This window comes from Neofelis nebulosa, chromosome 9, assembly GCF_028018385.1.
Source record: "Neofelis nebulosa isolate mNeoNeb1 chromosome 9, mNeoNeb1.pri, whole genome shotgun sequence".
Classification (NCBI taxonomy): domain Eukaryota; kingdom Metazoa; phylum Chordata; class Mammalia; order Carnivora; family Felidae; genus Neofelis; species Neofelis nebulosa.
Window position 1 is genome coordinate 130555636 of NC_080790.1, and position 18685 is coordinate 130574320.

At 43.0% G+C, this 18685-nt stretch overlaps 1 protein-coding gene across 1 annotated transcript; it reads left to right on the forward strand.

Annotated features, from left to right (window-relative positions):
* The first annotated feature begins 821 nt into the window (after positions 1–821).
* PARD6B (par-6 family cell polarity regulator beta) lies at positions 822–16768 on the forward strand. The gene is made up of 3 exons (XM_058685957.1): positions 822–1329; positions 5745–5967; positions 13645–16768. Exons 1-3 carry the CDS (start codon positions 1264–1266, stop codon positions 14466–14468), a joined length of 1113 nt encoding a protein of 370 aa, XP_058541940.1. The 5' UTR covers positions 822–1263; the 3' UTR covers positions 14469–16768.
* Positions 16769–18685: the final 1917 nt, after the last annotated feature.

Here is an 18685-nt window from a genome sequence, read left to right on the forward strand (position 1 = left end):
CAGAGGCTGTCATTGGCGCAAAGAGCGAATGGCCAAGAAATGGCTGGAGGAGGGAGAGAAAGACTTCAGTGGTTAAAAATAAACAAGTACAAAATAAGCAAAGGAAAAAAGAAAGCCCTGGAAGGCCGGTCTGGAAGTCCTCAGGGAAGCCGCACCGGAGGGGAGCCATCCTGGTCCTCAACTCTCTTTCCCTCCCTCACGGCGCCCTCTCGACCTCGTGGGACCCGACGGATTGCAGGAAAAAATCTCTACGGACAAAACCAAGCCTGAAGAGCCCTGATGCTCTCCCCTAGTAACTGTTGCAGAGGCGAGAAAACTTTTATTTTGTAACCAGACTTGCAGCTGGACGCCGAAACGGCCCAACCGGGTGGTGGAGGGACGCTGCTGCAGGGTGCAGCATCCCAAAGCGGACGAGGGGCGGGGACGGCGGGAACCGAGCAGCCCCACCCCACTCCTGCAGCCCGCTGGGCCGCGCAGCACACCCCCGCGCCGGGCGCGCTCTCGCCGGGAGTGGGCGATCAGGCGCGTGCCTGCGCTTGCGCAAAAGGCCCACCCGCCCCAGCTCCTCTCCAGGTGCGCTCGCGCTTCCGGCCGGCCTTCCCGAGGCGGAAACGCCGGAGCCCGCGCATGCGCTTTATGGATGTCCTGCTAGGTCCGGGGAGGAGGCCCAAAGCTTCAGGTGATCCCGCCCCTCCCTCGCAGCGCGGGGCCAATCGCAGGGCGGTGGGCGGGATTTTCGAGAAGGCGGTCCGCCCACGCGCTTCGCGAGGCGGGTATCGATTGGTTGGCGGCGCGGGCGCAGGTGCGCGCTTCCTATTGGGTGTGGGCGGAGCGCGAGCCGCCGAGGCTTCTGCGGCGACTGCAGGTGAGCGCGCTCACGCGCCTCCGCTCCGGCCAGGCTCGGGTGCGCGCGCGCGCGGGCGTGCGGGGGAGGCGGCCGAGAGCGAGACTGCGGCGCCTGTCGCCTCTGCTCCGCCCCCTCCTCCTCCTTCTCCGCCGTCGCGGCCGCCGCCGAGGCCCGGAGGGAGGGAGTCGCGTCCCCGCCCGCCGCGCCGCCAGTCGGACCCTTGGTCTCGCCGCGTGAGGAGCCAGCCGAGCGGAGCTCTGCGCGGAGACCCGGGCCGCGGCCGCCCCCTTTGCAGGTGCCTGTGAGGAAGCGCCCGGGCCGCAGCCGCGTCCCCAGCCCGCCGGCCGCGCACTCGCTCCCTGCGCTCCCGAGGGGCGGCCCGGCCGGAGGAGGCCGCCGCGGGGCCCGGCCTCAGCATGAACCGCAGTCACCGGCACGGAGCTGGCAGCGGCTGCCTGGGCACCATGGAGGTGAAGAGCAAGGTGCGCGGGGCCGGGCTGGGCGGAGCCGCCGGCCGATGGGGGCCAGGGGAAGGGGGGTGGCCGGGGCGGCCTGAGGGGGCTGCCCGTTGTCTGCAACCGCGGGGGGGGGGGTGCGGCAGTGCGATTTGGAGGCAGGAGGTAGCGGAGAGAAAACTTGGTGAGAAGGGGGCGAAGGTGGGGCTTGGGTTTGCCCCTAGCCCAGGTGGGAAGACCAGTGGAGCACTTAATCTCGTTCCTTAAATCTCATTCCTGTGCGGGGATGGGAGCGCTGGGTGGTAGGAAATCTTTGGGGGGGGGGGGGAATTCTAGCTCCTGGTCTGTGAGTCCAAAGTGTTTGGAACCCGCGGGGCCACAAAATGTTACCCCTTTCTGCGGTTCAAGGGTGCATCGAGTTGGTGAAAGGGAGAGCCCAGTGAAGTCAAGAGCCCTTTTAAAGTTAGCTTTGCTTCCTGCTAGGGATTTTCCCAGCACTAACTTTGGTAGGCGTTTAATCTACAAAATTAACACTATCACCTTTCGTTTGAGTAGCACTTTACAGTTTGAGGCTGGATGCGCTTTTCATTCCATCGTGCTACCTTTTCACATCAAGTGTTTTCATTCCTGACCGAGCGGTATGCCCGTCTGCTGAGGATTCCGTCCCTGTCCACTGAATTACTGAATCGCAAGGCTCCCTGAGCAGGGTAGTCTGTAGGGATTAGTTAGAGCATGCTTTCCAAAAGGGGGTTTTGAGCTGGAACCTGGAGGTGTTCGGCAACCACATTTTCAAGCAAAACCATTTCCATGAGTTGAAGAGTCAAAAAGAGCTTAATCTAGTTTGCTTCTCGGAGAAAACAGAGGGCTCAGAAAGGTGATGACTTCGCCAAGCTCTGCTTTCATGACAAAACCTGAAAGCCTTTTTACAGAGTAACTTCTACGCTCCATAGAATACAGATGTTTATGAGAACGTTTAAAATAGAGTTGAGAAAACCAAAACGCGGGTACAAGCCTGGGAGAACAGTACAGCACGTATCCACTTAAAAAATAATGAAACGTCATTGAATGTAAGACTACTTAGGGCAAATACAAAATCAGGGAGCCTGTGGATAGAATGGTTTTATTGTCTAGAGTTGATAAGCAGAGTTGTGTAGGTTGCTGTAACTGAGATCCTGACATCAAGAATATTGGCATGAATTTTTTTTAACCTCATTTAACGATGCTATTTGTGACTTAACTTCTGTGTCAGGATAGGCACTAGTTGCAAAAACCGTTGTTTAATAGGAACAGAAATGCAATTACGGCAGTTTAAGGAATACACTCTTCCCTGTGTCCTCCATGGAACTGTCATAGCAAATTGGAGGGACATGCTTAAGCTAAGGGTTAAGATGACTCCAGATACACAAGACATTTTTCCTGAGCTGCATAGGGGCAGTAGTGGTTCTGTGCCCAGTGGTTGAACTTTCTCAGGCATTTCTGTTATAAATCTAGGTTGCGCCTGTGGGAGTTGAGGTTAAGAAAAGAAAAACACTTATGATATTGCATAATTTTAAAATTCAGTTTGTGGTCCTAATCTTGGTAGGAAGTCTTTAATTTTTTTATCCTAGGAAAAATGAGTCGAGATTCTAGGTGCACTGATAAATACAGTGAAGTGGTAATTTATCTCTTGGACTAGAAACCTGGAGCATTTGGGGACTGGAATTTCAGGCTTTCTGCCCCTTCTCTGCTGTCAGCTGATCTGTGAATCTTTCCCACACTTATGTCTCCTACATGTTACGTATTTGACCTGCCAGGCTGCCCTGTTAGTGAACCTCCTCTCTTAACTAGAGTCAAGGCGCTCTGAGAACCCGCACCAAGTGAAGTGTGGCTCCATCATTGTTCTAGCTGTCGATGAATAGACACAGCATTAGGTCCTGTTTTTAATGTGTCTGTGATACCTTGTGTTTTAAATAGGTATTGTTGACACACTTATTTTCAGTGGATTAAATTAAACACTTGTCCTCCTTATCATTTAAAAAATATTTGGACAGATGTTTGAAACAGTATTTCCCTTTGTCACTGCTTTGGTGATATCAGAGCTTTTTACAAAACTGATCCTCAAGAGGTTGCAGCCAGGACCAGGTGATGTGCAGATCCACGTTTGGGAATCTCTTTTACTTCTGCGTAGAAAACAGTGTGTCAACTTCATTATCTTTGCGGACCTAGGAAAGTTCTTAATCAGTATTGAAGGGGGTATCCTTTAATAACCTTGGGACAGCTCCTGAGCTGTACATTTTCTGATTGTTATTCGTGGGCAGACAATATCAAAATTAACTTTGCTTTTCTCGGATGTACCAACAGATGCTGAGAGAAGGTGTCCATTCTCCCAGGGGAGAAGGCCAAATTCTGTGTGGCCAGGACAAAGTAGACTGGGCTAAAAAAGGGTTATAAATGGTTCACATAGTGGATAGTTGTTGAGTGGGTCTTGATTTTCTCTCTTAGTATTTTTCTTCACGTAGTCAGACGTTCTCTTGGTCCTGTTTTTCTGCAAGAAGCGTAACAGTTTCTCTTGTTTGGTTTTGTTTTCTGCTAACATTTGCAAAAGGGCACAGCTGCCGTGAAGCCATACAGTTTTTCATTGTTTTTATCCTAACATTTAAGGAAGAGAAAAAATGTTAAGCAGAAGCTTTTCACCCAAAAGCTTTAGCAAAAGCAAAGACATTGGAGCCCTGAAATGTTCAGTTGTTAGATGTTACTCTTATACATATACCAGGAGAAGTGATAACCCTGGCATGAATCAGAAAACACTAGCAACTCTGCCTTATGATACCAGAATAAAGAAAATGGAGGAGAAACAGACTTTTGATAACATCGTAAGACTAGCTCTGATATGAAGGGTGTTGCCCAGTTTTTATTTACCTTGAAACATGAAGGTGTGACTAAACTTTTTGAGAGTTTTAGGTATGAGTCACCTTATATTCTTGACAAATGCTGGTGTTTGTGTTTCAAGAATGTGTTTTGGAAACTTTTTAAATTATTTATTAGAGGTAAGAGTCAGCTTTAGGGAGTTTTTAACTTAATTTAAAACTAGTGAGCAGTGTGGGTATTAGTAAGCAGATGAACTTCTTAAATACAATAAGGACAGTGACTTCAGATATCCCATAGGTCCTTGGGAAGATGAATTGACACATTTGTAACCTCTCAAATTATTCTGACGGTGACTTTCTCTGCATGATGCTTAAGGCTGTGTTAGCATTACATTACATTAGAATGCATTAATATTTCTTGTTAATAGTAGATATTTAGAGGAAAAATAAGTTCAGTGGTAGAACATATTTGGCAAACATTTGTTTAAAATTAAAAAAAAAAATCAACTGTAGGACTGAACTGAGTCTGTAATATCCGGTCTCCACAGTGATTCCTTAAGAGTGTGATTATAGTTACATAGCATTTCTAGACTTCTGTGGCCAGGACACTTTTTGAGGAAGGCTGATGAACCTTTCTTAGGTTTCCACATTGAGGAAGGTAGTCCCATATTAAGTCATAGATCCTGTTTATCAGGGACTAGATGAAGCCAGTCCTTAGTGTTCAATAACAGCCACTTTAATCATCTGGCATTTGGAGAGCAGAGATGTGATTCTAGAGTAGGGAAACATACCCGAAAATCAGAATTGTGAAGGTAAATATTGGGTCTGATAGAGGTGTTTCTTTGATCCCTTAAGACCTTGCTGATGTCATTGTCCTCTTTACCCACTAATTGGTGAGCTCCTGCTCCCAGCCCATCTATAGGGCTCAGCACTGTGCCAAGCACATAACCACTTCTTGTATTAGTTATGTGGGTGGTTGTAGGATATACATTTTATGTATTAATAAAGCTTCTTTTTTCCAGCATTATCCTAGGGAAGATACTCCTTATCTCTAGACCTATTTCTTATATACCTCTATTTGTGTGGTAGCTTAATGCCAAGAAACTCAAAGCCCCTTTTTTATATGTTGCTGTTAATTCTTGCCACTTCCTGCGAAGTCATAATACCTTTTATAAGGGAAGAAACTTAGGTACTTTTTGCTAATGACCAAAATAAAGACTTGGGCGCATCTGTTACCACACTGCCTGAGTGGGGAGAGTACTGCCGGTCGAGATCTGGGCTCCAGACCGGTTTGAGCTGAGTCACCGTTGCAGGACAGTCCCCAGTGAGGCCTGCGTACCCCAGGGGTTGAAGTGAGCCTGCATCTCCTGAAGGGAGTGCCCCTCAGAGATGCAGCGGTGAGAAGGCACATTCCTGTGCCTTTCTTATGCTGTTTTATCTCCAGATTGTGAGGGTTCCGACCAAGGACTGTGTCACTGCCACTATCTTGTTTATTAAGGGAAGTACCGTGCCTGTTAATTTTCCTGTGGCGTGCATTTTCAAATCGGGTCCTGTTACTTATTTTGTTTTTAATTAATGTGTTCATTGTATTTATAGTTTGGAGCGGAATTTCGTCGGTTTTCACTGGAAAGATCCAAACCTGGAAAATTTGAGGAGTTTTATGGATTACTGCAGCATGTTCATAAGATACCCAATGTTGACGTTTTAGTAGGCTATGCGGACATCCATGGAGACTTACTACCTATAAACAATGACGATAATTATCACAAAGCTGTTTCAACGGCCAATCCACTACTTAGGATTTTTATACAAAAAAAGGGTAAGTACCACTGTGTAGAAGAATTGTTTTAGAAACAGAAGTAGTTTATTTTCCTCATTGATAGGATATGCATTGAATATTCACTTTGGTGAATAGAGTTTTGTTCATTCAGAAAGATGTTTTGGAAAGGCTATGACTTTGAAATCAGAGAAACATTCTATTTTTTTTTTTTTTTTTTTTTGGTGGCAACGAACTCTCAGATGCTGTGTTTACTACTTAATAGATACCTGAAGGAAAGTTACTTATTTAGGATGTTTTTCACAGAAATAATGTTAGTTAGTTATCTGGAAAATTAGATAGGAAGCCATTATTTTGGAGGAATTTAAACACTGATATTAGTCTTGCAAAAGAACATTTGAAAAATCATTCTGTGGGACAAGCATTTTCAAATGTACTTTGAGTCTTAAAACTTTTTTTTTTTAAACTTTACGGCCTCCTCCGTGTCTGCCTGTCTGCACATGGGCCTGATGTGTGCGGTTTATTCCTTTGTCTTTGGTAAATGAAGAGGTTTAGAAAGCCAGTGTGACAGCAGCAAGCTCAGTCTTGGCGGGATAATGAGAGCCTTTCTATGTTTATAAACCAAACCTGAGAGCAGTTTGAGAGAATGGGTGGGGATTACCCTTGAAGGTGAAACTTTATTTCCAATCGGTTGATAAGCCTTGGACCACTCCCAGGGCTTTGGGACCGCACTGGTCTTATAGCTCTGCTTTTCTAAGTTTGGAGGAACTAAAGTCCACCAACAAACCTCCGAGGGTCACATTTACGCTGTTCACAAAATACTTAGAAGCACACACGTTAATTTTCCCAGAGACCCCAGAGATGGATTGCGTAGGAACCTAACAGTGGTGTAGTACAATTAGAGTATTAGCCTAGGAAGATTAATTTGGCTGTTGGGGATGAGATGGAGTGAGCAGCGGTCTTAGAGGAGAGGACAAGTAGCTGGCATGACGAGGCAGCCGGGAAGCTGCCCCGGTGGAGGAGGCAGGTGAGGAAAGGGGCGAATCTGGTACTTGAGAGTCACTGCTCCCCACTGCATGGTGGGGACGTGAAGAGGACTCAAACAGAATAAATGGGTTTCTGGATTTGAGTCTGATGGCTGGGACAGAGCCATAAACAAGCAGAATTTGGAAGAGGGACATTGACTTGGAAAGAAAATGGATTTGGTTTTGGAACAAAAAAGGCTTATTTGGGGGGGTGCCTGGGTGGCTCAGTTGGTCAAGCGCTGACTTCGTCTCAGGTCATGATCTTGCAGTTTGTGGGGTTAAGCCCCACGTCAGGCTCTGTGCTGACAGCTCGGAGCCTGGAGCTTGTTTTGGGTTCTGTGTCTCCTTCTCTCTCTGCCCCTCCCCATTCATGCTCTGTCTGTCTGTCTGTCTCTCAAAAATAGAGTAAACATTAAAAGGGGGGGGGGCTTATTTGGCTGATGAGTTTTAATTGTGTCATATAGGAAATTGGAAGTAGGAGACTGGAACTTATGGTCGAGATCTAGAGGCTCGTCAGAAGATTGAAAAGTGATCGTTGAAATTCTTGAGAGTGGACATCAGGTCTCGCAGGGATGAAGACAGGAGTGGGCCCTTGTCTAGTTGTGTAGAGACTGTGGGAGAGGAAGGAACGGCAGTAGAGGAGAGAAGACAAGACATTCAAGCGGAACTTGTGTTAAGCAGAAGAAGCTGAATCATTGAGTGGTAGGCCTTCCTTGTTAGCCATTGTAATTTTCATTAAAAACTTCATTGCTGTTTGGAACGTGTATTTAAATGAGGAGTGACTATTTTTAAACTCCTGCCATCCGACAAAATTTTGTTGGATTATCCTTTTTGTTAGATTCTAGGAGTTGGATTATACCACTACGTGTGCTTATTACTGGAATAGTGACACTTAATGATTGTGGGATTAATCCTGATGTCTGGTAAGGGAGGTTATGTTCTGCTATTTGCTTTTTAAATATGTTTCTATGTGAACAAAAGTTTTCTTTGCCCTAGAAGTAAATGTCCAATATAGTGAACAGCTCTTAGAATTTGATTTAGAAATAGGCAGTGCATTCCACAGAACATTTTTGCTTTTAAAAATACAAGTGTAATTTGGGGCGCCTGGGTGGCTCAGTCGGTTGAGCGTCAGACTTCGGCTCAGGTCATGATCTCACAGCTGGTAATTTCCAGCCCCGCGTCGGGCTCTGTGCTGATAGCTTGGAACCTGGAGCCTGCTTCGGACTCTGTCTCTGTCTCTGTCTCTGTCTCTCTCTCTCTCTCTGCCCCTAACCCACTCGCATCCTGTCTCTGTCTGTCTCAAAAATAAATAAACATTAAAATTAAAATGCAAGTGTAATGCAAATAGGACTTAAGGAAAGCAGAAAAGTAAGCTGGTCGAGTCATTCCTGCTTCATAACCCCCCTTCTCCCTTCCCACTCTACCCAGAATAACATCCTTCCTGCCTTGGACTTTACAACATCATCTTTCTCCGTTCCCCTACTCCCTCATCACAGCCCACCAGGCTGGCTTGCTTTCTGGCTCAGATTTGGAAAGCTTGTTGCTCTCTCTGTGTTTCTGCTGTTCTTTTCCCCTTTTCCTTGCTCCTCCCATGGCTCCCTCCTCATCATTCAGATCTTAACACACATAACTTTCTTCTAGGGGTCTCTTTGGACCACCCTAGCCAAAGCCCCCTGACCCTCCCACCTTTATCAGACCTGAAGTCACCTTATGTAAGGGCAAGTTAGTTATCTTTACTGTCTGTCTTACAGACTTGCTCATTGCCCTGTGATTCACGGTGATACTTTTTTTTCTTTTAAAGATCAACAGATGCTTAAGTAGAAAGCTGATTTTATGTAAATGATAATCAGCATTAAAGTCAGGAAACTAATATAAAGCATGACATTACGTATAGTAACATTTCACTGCTTAATTACAACACATTTTCTGTTTTCTTGGCTTGTTGATCCCAGTTTAGGAATCGTTAGGGCAGCAATTACATTTGATATGGTACCAAGTGATTTTAAAAAACAAACTTCAGAACCATTTAAAATTTTAAAACCGTGTCTTTTACGGTACATCTTTAATTGAAAATCTGATGCTTCTACTAAGAGTTTCTTTGAATTGAAAGGTCACAGTTGAATGCATAAACTATCGTTACATGTCTTGAAAGGTTTTATGTTTTATAATAATTTGTTGTTAGAAGAAAGACCCCATCTCTAGGGCTATTATCATTGGAAGCAGAACCAAAAGAAGATAAAGTCTCTGGTATCTTAAAAGTTGTATTCACAGAGAAGATTGCCAGATCTTTTGTCAGCCCCCTTCCCCTGTTGGAGTTTAAAAGCTTCGCAGCTCGCATGACAGGCAGCCGAGTCTGGGATCTGTTGTGGTGCTCAGACTCCTCCCCAGATCTGATCAGAATATCCACACCACAACTTCGTGGTCTGTTACCATCAGTTTTTGTATGATCTCAGACAAATGCATTTTTATCTTGGATTTAGTCAGAAGAGTTTGCTGCAAACACTAGAAGGGCCTCCCTTTACACACTCTCTCACTTAAGACATGGTCCTGTGGCCCAGACACCTGGTCAGGGACCCCACTCATCTCTTAAAACCGTGCACTCAACGTTATTCTGCAGATGGGCTTTAAGACTCCATTTCAGTGAATCAGGGTTTGACTTAAAAATGCTCTAAAGGATATGCATTTTAATTGTAAATTGTAAAAAATGGTTTAAAGGTGTGGCCCAAGAAATAAGGTCAAATAAAATAAAAAGAAGAAATTGTGACACGAGTTGCTCACGACAGAAACCTGGGTGTCACCTTTGACACATGCCTCCCTTTTGCTCAGGCACCGAGCCTATTAGTATTAAAACTGTTCTAATTATTTTTCACGTTCGTTTCCCCATCAGCACTACCTCTGCTCCAGGCCAGGGGCCATCCAAAATCACTTCACGGCTCCCCGTTTTCTCCCTCAGGGCCATTCTCCAGTTTACAGCCTGGGTGAGCTTAGTAGAAAAACCCACACCTTTGGTTTTCTTCCCATTGCCCTTAGGCTGAAGTCCATAATCCTTAACAACCCCCCCACCGCCCCCCCCCCCCCCCAGGCCCTGTTTGTCTGCAGGGCCCCTGCTGCCTCTAACTGGGCTCTTGGCTCCTTCCCCTCCCCTCCCCCCCTCTCTCTATTGGACTTCTTCGTCTGCCCCATCCAGCCCTTCTCTATATTCGTTGGATCCTGTGCCTGGAACATTCTTCCCTCCCTTCTACCTGATTAGCTACTGGCTTCTTTTCCAGTCTCAGCACAAACCTCACTTCCCTGGAGAAGCCTTGTGTCCCCCTGCAAACCAGGCCAGGCTCCTACGGTGCACTGTAGACAAACCACAGTTCTTGGCTCCTTCTAATAACGTAATTGTTTGAAATTCGGGTTGCCGGCCCCTCTTGTGGAGTCCCCTCTTGTGGAGTCCCCTCTTGTGGAGTGCAAGCACCACGAGAACAAGCCCCCACCTTCTCTTGGTCACGGGATCGGCCTGGCTACATCCTAGTGCAGCTTCGGTGTTTGGTGATTGGTTTGCTTATATTAGGAAGTGAAGGGATTTGCATACTTTGAATGTTGCTTTAGGTGATATTTAATCCTTTTAAAGCTGCCAGATCTAGTTCATTTAACCATTTTGGATTAGAACAAAGGTTGGCAAACAAGGCTTGCTGGCTGTTTTTGTAAATAAAGTTTTCTTGGACCACGGCCACACTCATTCCTTTACGTACTGATCGTGGCTTTTGCAGCAGCGACTATATGACCTGCAACACCTAAAATACTTACTCCAGAGCTCTTTTGGGGAAAAGTTTGTCAACCCTGGAGGAGGATAATTTCAGAAATTTTTTCCTTCTTCCCTGTCTTCTCATCGAACTTCAGATGGGTCATCGTGAACTTTCTTGATTACTGTGAACTGTTACTGTGTTTACTCTACAGGGGTGCTGATGGGGTTTATAGGAGGGTTTGGGTTTTTTATCCCCCAGATTTGCTTTAACACCGTAGGCTTTTATTTCATGTATCTGTGCCTGCCCTAGGTCACTAGTGGACCCTTACCCCCTGTTCTGAACCTGTGACTCACGACTCAATGTCCGTTAAGGAATGAGACAGCCAGGCCTTTCGGAATTAACTGTTGCAAGAGTAAGAGGTCCCGGGGAGTGGCTGCAAGGCTCCTCTCTAAGTAAAGCACAGGAACTTTCTGTAAGGAGGGGAGACCCGCAGTATGGCTCCTGGCAGGCATTCCAAGTGGATCCGTGATGATCGCAGTTAGCTGAGGCTGTGGCTGAGAGACGGGCTTGGGATAAGGGAGGTGTTGAGCCTGTATCATGTACTGTTGCATAAGCCCGGGTTTTTACGGCGTGGGGGGCGGGGAGGTTGCTGTGAACCAAGTTTGCAAACTTTCCATCTCATTCTGAGTTCAGTGCTTTGATACACAGACTCAGGTAGAAAATGAACTCCCGGTTCCCAGTGGACAGTCACCTTTACACTTTAAACTAACACTCTGCACCCTGGCTTCCTGCCAAAATATTTCTTTTCCCAGTGGCTAGAAACTGATTAGCTAGATGGGAGAACAAAGGTGCCTTTGTACTGGGGCATATTGCTTTTGAGAATTTAGCAGAGAGCATTCAAACAGTCTGGATGCAATGCCAAATTATGCAGATTTAGGATTGTTTTTTCTTTTTTGGGGGGAGGGCGGGGGTCAGGTTTCCCATGTAGGCAACTTAATTTTGTTCCAGTGTGTACAGTGTGGAATTTTCCTTATAAATATTATGTAGGTTTTTTTAAATTGATTGTTTTAAAATGAAAAGATACTTTTGGGAAAATACATTCAGTAGAAGACTGTTGTTGACAGTCTTTGCCAAGTGTTGCCAAAAAGATTCTTGTGTCACTGGGTTAATTTCCAAAGCCAAATTATAAATAAATTTGTCTCTGTAGGAACATAGTATGCATATTTTATAAATGAAGACAGAATTTGCCCCAGGGGGAAAAATGCCAAAAATTAAGGTACCCCTGGTCTTGTACATTTATCTGCAACTAGCCTTTTTTTTTTTTTTTTTTTTTTTTTTTTTTTTTTTTTTTTTTTTAATGTTTGTTTATTTTTGAGAGAGAGACAGACAGGATCTGAAGCGCGTTCTGCACTGACATCAGAGAGCCCGGTGTGGGGCTCAACCTCATGAACTGCAAGATCATGACCTGTGCCTAACTAAGTTGGACGCTTAACCAACTCGCCACCCAGACGCCCCTCTGCAGCTAGCTTTTAAAGAATGTTCAAGCAACATGAGAAAAAAATACCCAAGTTCTCCATATTCAGACCCACACCTGACACTTAATACTCATTATGTGAATGCGTAAGGTATTGGCCAGATAAGAAAATCCAGGTCCAGTCTTTCTCTGTATTTTGTACTCTTAATGGTTATTTTGTACCCTTGATTTCCTGGTTTATAGAGTAAAGATGGAAATATTTATCAATAGAAGGTGAGAGTGCAGGGAAAGAACGGAAGCTAAGCCCTGTACCACACAGTACAGTGATCTATTCTCTGTAGCAGGAGCTGAGGCTAAGATTTTTTAATTTCTTCTCATTGGTCATTTTTGAAACATGATTTCAAGTTTTGTACCTGTGGTCAATTTCATTTCCTTTTCTACCTCATTCTCTGATGAGATGTTTTGTTTGTAGATGCCTTCCTTCAACAGTGTGATTTAAGAATACCTATCTGGTTTTAGGTGCCCTGTTTTCCCTTAGTTTACATCAGAATTCTAGATTGCTGGCCGGAAGAATGAATTCAAGCCTGCGGATGTTATTTGGCTCAAACTGGTTTTTGTTGTTATTTAATTGGGTATCAACATTTAAAAATGAGAAATTTTTTACCTAAAAAAACAAGGCTCCGTGGCAAATTGGATTTGGCCACACAGATTTCTTTAGTGGAAGAAAGATGCCTGCAGCAAGGGGGCCGTGCTGCACGTTAAATGAGGCAGCAGCTCCGGGCTGCCAGGGTCCTCCCTCCCGCCGGTTGTGTCCCCGCCACCCAGACAGGTTCCTTTGCCCCCCGTTGTTTCACACACGGTGAAGAAAAAAGTTAAAAATCTTCCACTTCAGCGTCTTTCAAAGTGGGAAAATGGGAGATGAAGAATTCCCCCCTGGAAAGCTGGAAGAGAACATTCACAGAAGACCAAAATCCCTAAGTTCTAGGTCTATATTCCTCTTATTACATTATCATTTAATGCATATTATCTGCCCAGTCAGCCTCTCATACAGGTTCATTCTCTTGATTTACCTTGGGATTCAAAAGTGTCGCGTTTTACATCGAGGAGAATCAGAAATATGCAAACTGGAGGTTCTTAAATGAAGGGAAAATACATTTTATGTAATGCATTTGAAATGATGTTTAAGAATGGTTTGTAAGACTTACCAGAATTGTGTTTGCCCTCTTAATGCTTAATAGCCTTTGAGCTTGCTCAGATTTAACTTCAGCATTTGCTTCTTTTGTGATGTGTACTTGAGAGGGCCACCTAGTGGTTTCCTTCTGGTACAGCAGTCTTACCACTGCACTACATTTTGATCTGATTAGAAGCTAATATTTAAATTGTTTGTGTACCAAATGCATGTGAGTTCTCCCTTCTGTATAGATTCAACTGTAGATAAGTGGGTGTTTTTACAGTATCTCTATAATTATCGTATTTTATTTTTAAACAGAAGAAGCAGACTACAGTGCCTTTGGTACAGACACACTAATAAAGAAGAAGAATGTTTTAACCAACGTATTGCGTCCTGACAACCATAGAAAAAAGCCACATATAGTCATTAGCATGCCCCAAGACTTCAGACCCGTGTCTTCTATTATAGACGTGGATATTCTCCCAGAAACACATCGTAGGGTTCGTCTTTACAAGTACGGCACTGAGAAACCCTTAGGATTCTACATCCGGGATGGCTCCAGTGTCAGGGTAACACCTCATGGCTTAGAGAAGGTCCCAGGGATCTTTATATCCAGACTTGTCCCCGGAGGCCTGGCTCAAAGCACAGGACTGTTAGCTGTGAATGATGAAGTCTTAGAAGTCAATGGCATAGAAGTTTCAGGGAAGAGTCTTGATCAAGTAACAGACATGATGATCGCCAACAGCCGCAACCTCATCATCACGGTGAGACCAGCAAACCAGAGGAACAATGTTGTCCGGAACAGTCGGACTTCTGGCAGCTCTGGCCAGTCCACTGATAACAGTCTTCTGGGCTATCCCCAGCAGGCAGAACCGAGCTTTGAGCCAGAGGATGAAGACAGTGATGAGGACGACATTATTATTGAAGGTAACGGAGTGCCGCAGCAGATTCCGAAAGCTGTTCCCGCTACCGAGAGCCTGGAATCACTAACGCAAATAGAACTCAATTTTGAATCTGGACAGAATGGTTTTATTCCTTCTAATGAAGTGAGCTTAGCCCCCGTCGCAAGTGGCACAAGTACAGAAACACGTGCTCCAGATCAAAAACTCTTAGAAGAAGACGGGACGATCATAACACTATGAAACCTTTGTCTGAATGTCTTCTGAGTGAGGATGCCGTAGGGACTTGTAAATTCGGTAGTTTAAAGCATATATACCTCTGAACCAGTGACCTGGAGTAGGCATGAGAAAAATAATATTGCAAGCTTAAAATGTTATTAAAATAGTAGTTTGATAATTGTTAATACAAACTTTGGTTTGTCAGAGGTGAGTTTAAGTCTAAAAGGGGCCTTTGCTAATGAAATTATGTGCTTTTGCTATTTTGTCTACAGAGAACTGGATGTCAGGGCGCGTTCTCAGAACTACGAGAGGGCCAGATCATTTCCGTTCAAAGTGGTTGTGTATTTAACCTGCTGTGCAGAGCCCAGTTAGCTTTTTCTTTTAACTATATATTTTTTTAATTCTAATGTGAAGAAGTCCGGTTCTGTCCTTTGGTACCTTGGGGACCTCAGCTCCTATGTTTCTTGTATTTTATCTTGATTTTTTAGTGTTATTCCTCCGTTGCTAATTGTTACAAGTAATTTTTTCAAATGCCTTCTTTCCCCCCTAATTTCTAAGAAATCGAACCAATTGACTGTTTTTAGGAATTGCTTCCTAGGTCATAAAGCATTGAAGCCATGGTCTTGAATTAAGAAACTGTAACAGTTGTCCAGGTTAAAAGTTTGTTCATCCTATAGCTTTCCTATTTACGAACTCATTCCATATGTGTATGACTTAAGTTGTCAAAGGCAGTTCCATCAACTGGTGATACTTGAGACCCCCTTAATCTCTTCTGTCTCATTCCCATCTCATTGGAAATCATTCCTTTTGTCGTTAGTGTTTTGTTGGCGTGCTTTTATACTCTTTTCACGTATTTGAGTGGTATGAATCACTTTGGATTAAAAAATGCACCCAAATTAAGAGATTTTTACACACAGGACAAACTTGTGCACTTTTTGTATGAGATACGTGGGTTTTCCTTACTGGGATTTCTAGGGACACTGCCTACACTTTATGAGAAATAATATAGTATTCACCTTGGACAGGTAGCATTTATTGCTATTAATTTTATGAGGCTATTTATTATTTTCCGATGCACCCACTTAGGACAAGTTGGAGGTAAGGCTGCTAGCTCCCAACCCTCGCCTGATTCCACTGGACAACGTGCACAAGCACTGCTTGTATATAGCAAGTAAGAAGACTGTGGGGTGCACACGCGTGCCCTGGGGCTTACGGAGTTTCCTCTCTGAGTTATTTATTATTAATTTTATGGTAAGGCTAGGACAGATGGGTACCTTTGTACCAATTGTGTGCTGTTGAAACAATGAAGAACTAAATGGCTCCGTTTTGAAGGATATTTTCTCTCTGGGAAAAACACATGAAGAAGTCTGCATTAGATGAAGGTGGCTGGACTCAGAACACGTCATGTATGTTGCTCACGGCACCACTAAACTGACAACTGCACAACATTATGTGACACTGTACCTTTTCGTTGAAGTCACCCGAGTTCTTCCAGTTCTATGCCACTATTTTTTAACGGCATTCCAGCTCTAACATTCTGTGAGTTGATAAAAATTTGATTCTTGAATGGCAAAATGTTAACACATAGGTTAAATTTCATGCGTATTTTAAGCGGTGCAGGGGTTTAACATTTTAAGTAAAAATCCTTTCACACACTACCTCTCTCTCTCTTTTTTTTTTTTTTTTAACAAAGTTTTAACATCAGAACTTCTCTCTTGGGAAAAATACTTCAGGGCTTGACTTTTTGTACACATTTTAACTATAAAGTACAGATTTGTCTTGTATGTATTCACGAAAATGGAAATCAAAGCTGCTAGTGCTTTTTATTTTAATTATCCTGCTAAGGGTATATATGAGTGGTGTTTTAAGGTAGATTTCTCATTTAAATTTTTGGTGACATAACTGATGACTAGACGTATTGTAAAGCCAGTATGGACCTTGGTTGTACAATAAAATGTCAAATCATTGGCAGTCTCAATTATTCCAGGTGTACCTAATTAACAAAAATATCAGTGGACTCCACATAAAATTTTGTAGTACTAAATGTCAAGCCTAACTGTGAATTTTGTTCTGTTATGATGTTCTCATGAGCTATCAACAAAAATATATGTACTTTTGTGAACTATGAATTTTCTAATTAAATTTTACATGCAACATGATTTTTACATGAATGATACTTTGTTTAAACTATCAAATGTCAGTATTTTACTACAATTTTATTATAAAATGTACATTATCACTAAATGAACTTTGATTTTAAAAATCAAATTAGCTTTAGTTGTATATTATTTTTTACAAATAAAGATAGACTTGTATAAAGGATACTTTCTTGTTTGCAAATATATGAATAGTCCCCCAACAAATATTTACCAAGCACTCACTATATAAAATGAATAGGAAGAAAAATGCTAAGCTTAATAACAGTATTCTGGCTTCCTTAACTTCTAATGTTTAAAAGATAAACACCAAATTGTATACACATTGACTGCAACCATGTCTGAGCATATGATTATAGGAAGATAGCATTTAAAATGTAGCTATTCGGATTGTGTGAGACATTGTGTGTGATACTCATTCAGAGTCATCATTTGGATTGTTAGAGATTATTTGAAACAAGACAAAAGTAGTTTGTAATGGGACACTTTATCTTCTGAGATTCAAATTCACTTAGTTATGCTTTTTATTACCACCCTATATGGCACTGCCTGTACAGATTGGATTCATTCCAGTTTAAACTGGACCATGGAAGAACCCTGAGATAAATCAGACCCTCCTCCTGAGCCCTTTCTGATCCCAAATTCATCACTGTCATTAGCTTAGCTGATCATGTGTGCTAACTCTGCCAACCAGTGGGGAGTATGATCCTTCTGATTCCTTCCCTCGACTTAAAAACATTGAAAATCCTCTGAGTAAAAACTCAATAATCATATACATAGATCTCTTCACGTCATTGATTGGTACAGATCGGTACAGATCGATTTCATTCAATGTGTGATGTTTATCTCTGGGTGTCAGTGTCCATGAAACAATGGTGTGGAACTAAAATACCCCTATAACCCCCCCAAAATATGACCCCAGTGCTGTTTGTTCTTAAATCCCTTCCGAGTTTCTAGTTCTGGGTCAAGAATTGAGTTTGAAGGAAAAACATAGAAGTTTGCAAGGAAAAATTAGCCCCTCTGTTCTGATTGCGTGTGTTAAGGTGCTGGAGCTAATGGTTGGCGACAACTGGTTATTTGGTTTTCCCATCTTTTGGATTGATGAAGTTTAATTGTGGGTGATGAAGCTTTGAGAGTGTGTATGTCCTGATTTGGCAGCTGAGCTCCCAGAGTGCGTTACTTAGAAGACATTGAAAGTCTTGACTTTGTATTTGTGACAGTGTATCATTTAGTGATGGTGGCTGTTACCTGTGGGTAACTGGTGCCTCCTGGTTCTGGTGAGATGACGTATGTGCTACCGAAGAACTGTAATTGGCTGGATGTCTGACTGTCTACTAGAAGATAAATAGAAAACGAATTTGTTAGATTCAATAACTTCAAAGTCCTAATAAGTATATAGCTTTTAGTTCCCTAAAAACCGTTAAGATTTAGATAACATTTTAAAAGATAATGTTCTTCCTAAATGTTATTTTATAAAATTTGTGTATTTTATAAATTAATGTTAAAATTCAGTGGAGTTCATATTTTATTGACAATCTGTATTTAGCTTTCCCATTTTAGGAAGCTCTCTTTTGGAAATGGTATTCATTACAACACCAGTGAGTGTTCATGTAATAGGAAATAATTATTTTCTACTTTATTATAATTAGTTCCTTATAATCCCAAGGAATGGGTAACAGAGTTACTTAATACAGTGTTAGCAAAGGTAACTTCAAAAAAATTTTTTTTTCATTTTACAAATAATAGGTAAATTCATTCTCCTTATTTTAAAAAAAAGCTGAAGTTCCTTTCTGGCCACTAACCATACTTATCTATCCTATACTTTGTTATAAAAAAGGAATTCAAGCATTTAAAATAAGTGACTCTAAGGGCGCCTGGGTGGCTCAGTCCGTTAAGCAGCCAACTTCAGCTCAGGTCATGATCTCATGGTTCCTGACAGCAGAGAGCCCGCTTTAGATCCTGTGTCCCCCTTGCTGCCCCTCCCCTGCTCATGCTCTCTCTCTCTCTCTCTCTCTCTCTCTCTCTCTTTCTCAAAAACAAATAAACATTAAAAAAAAAAAACCTAAGTGACTATAATTTATAATC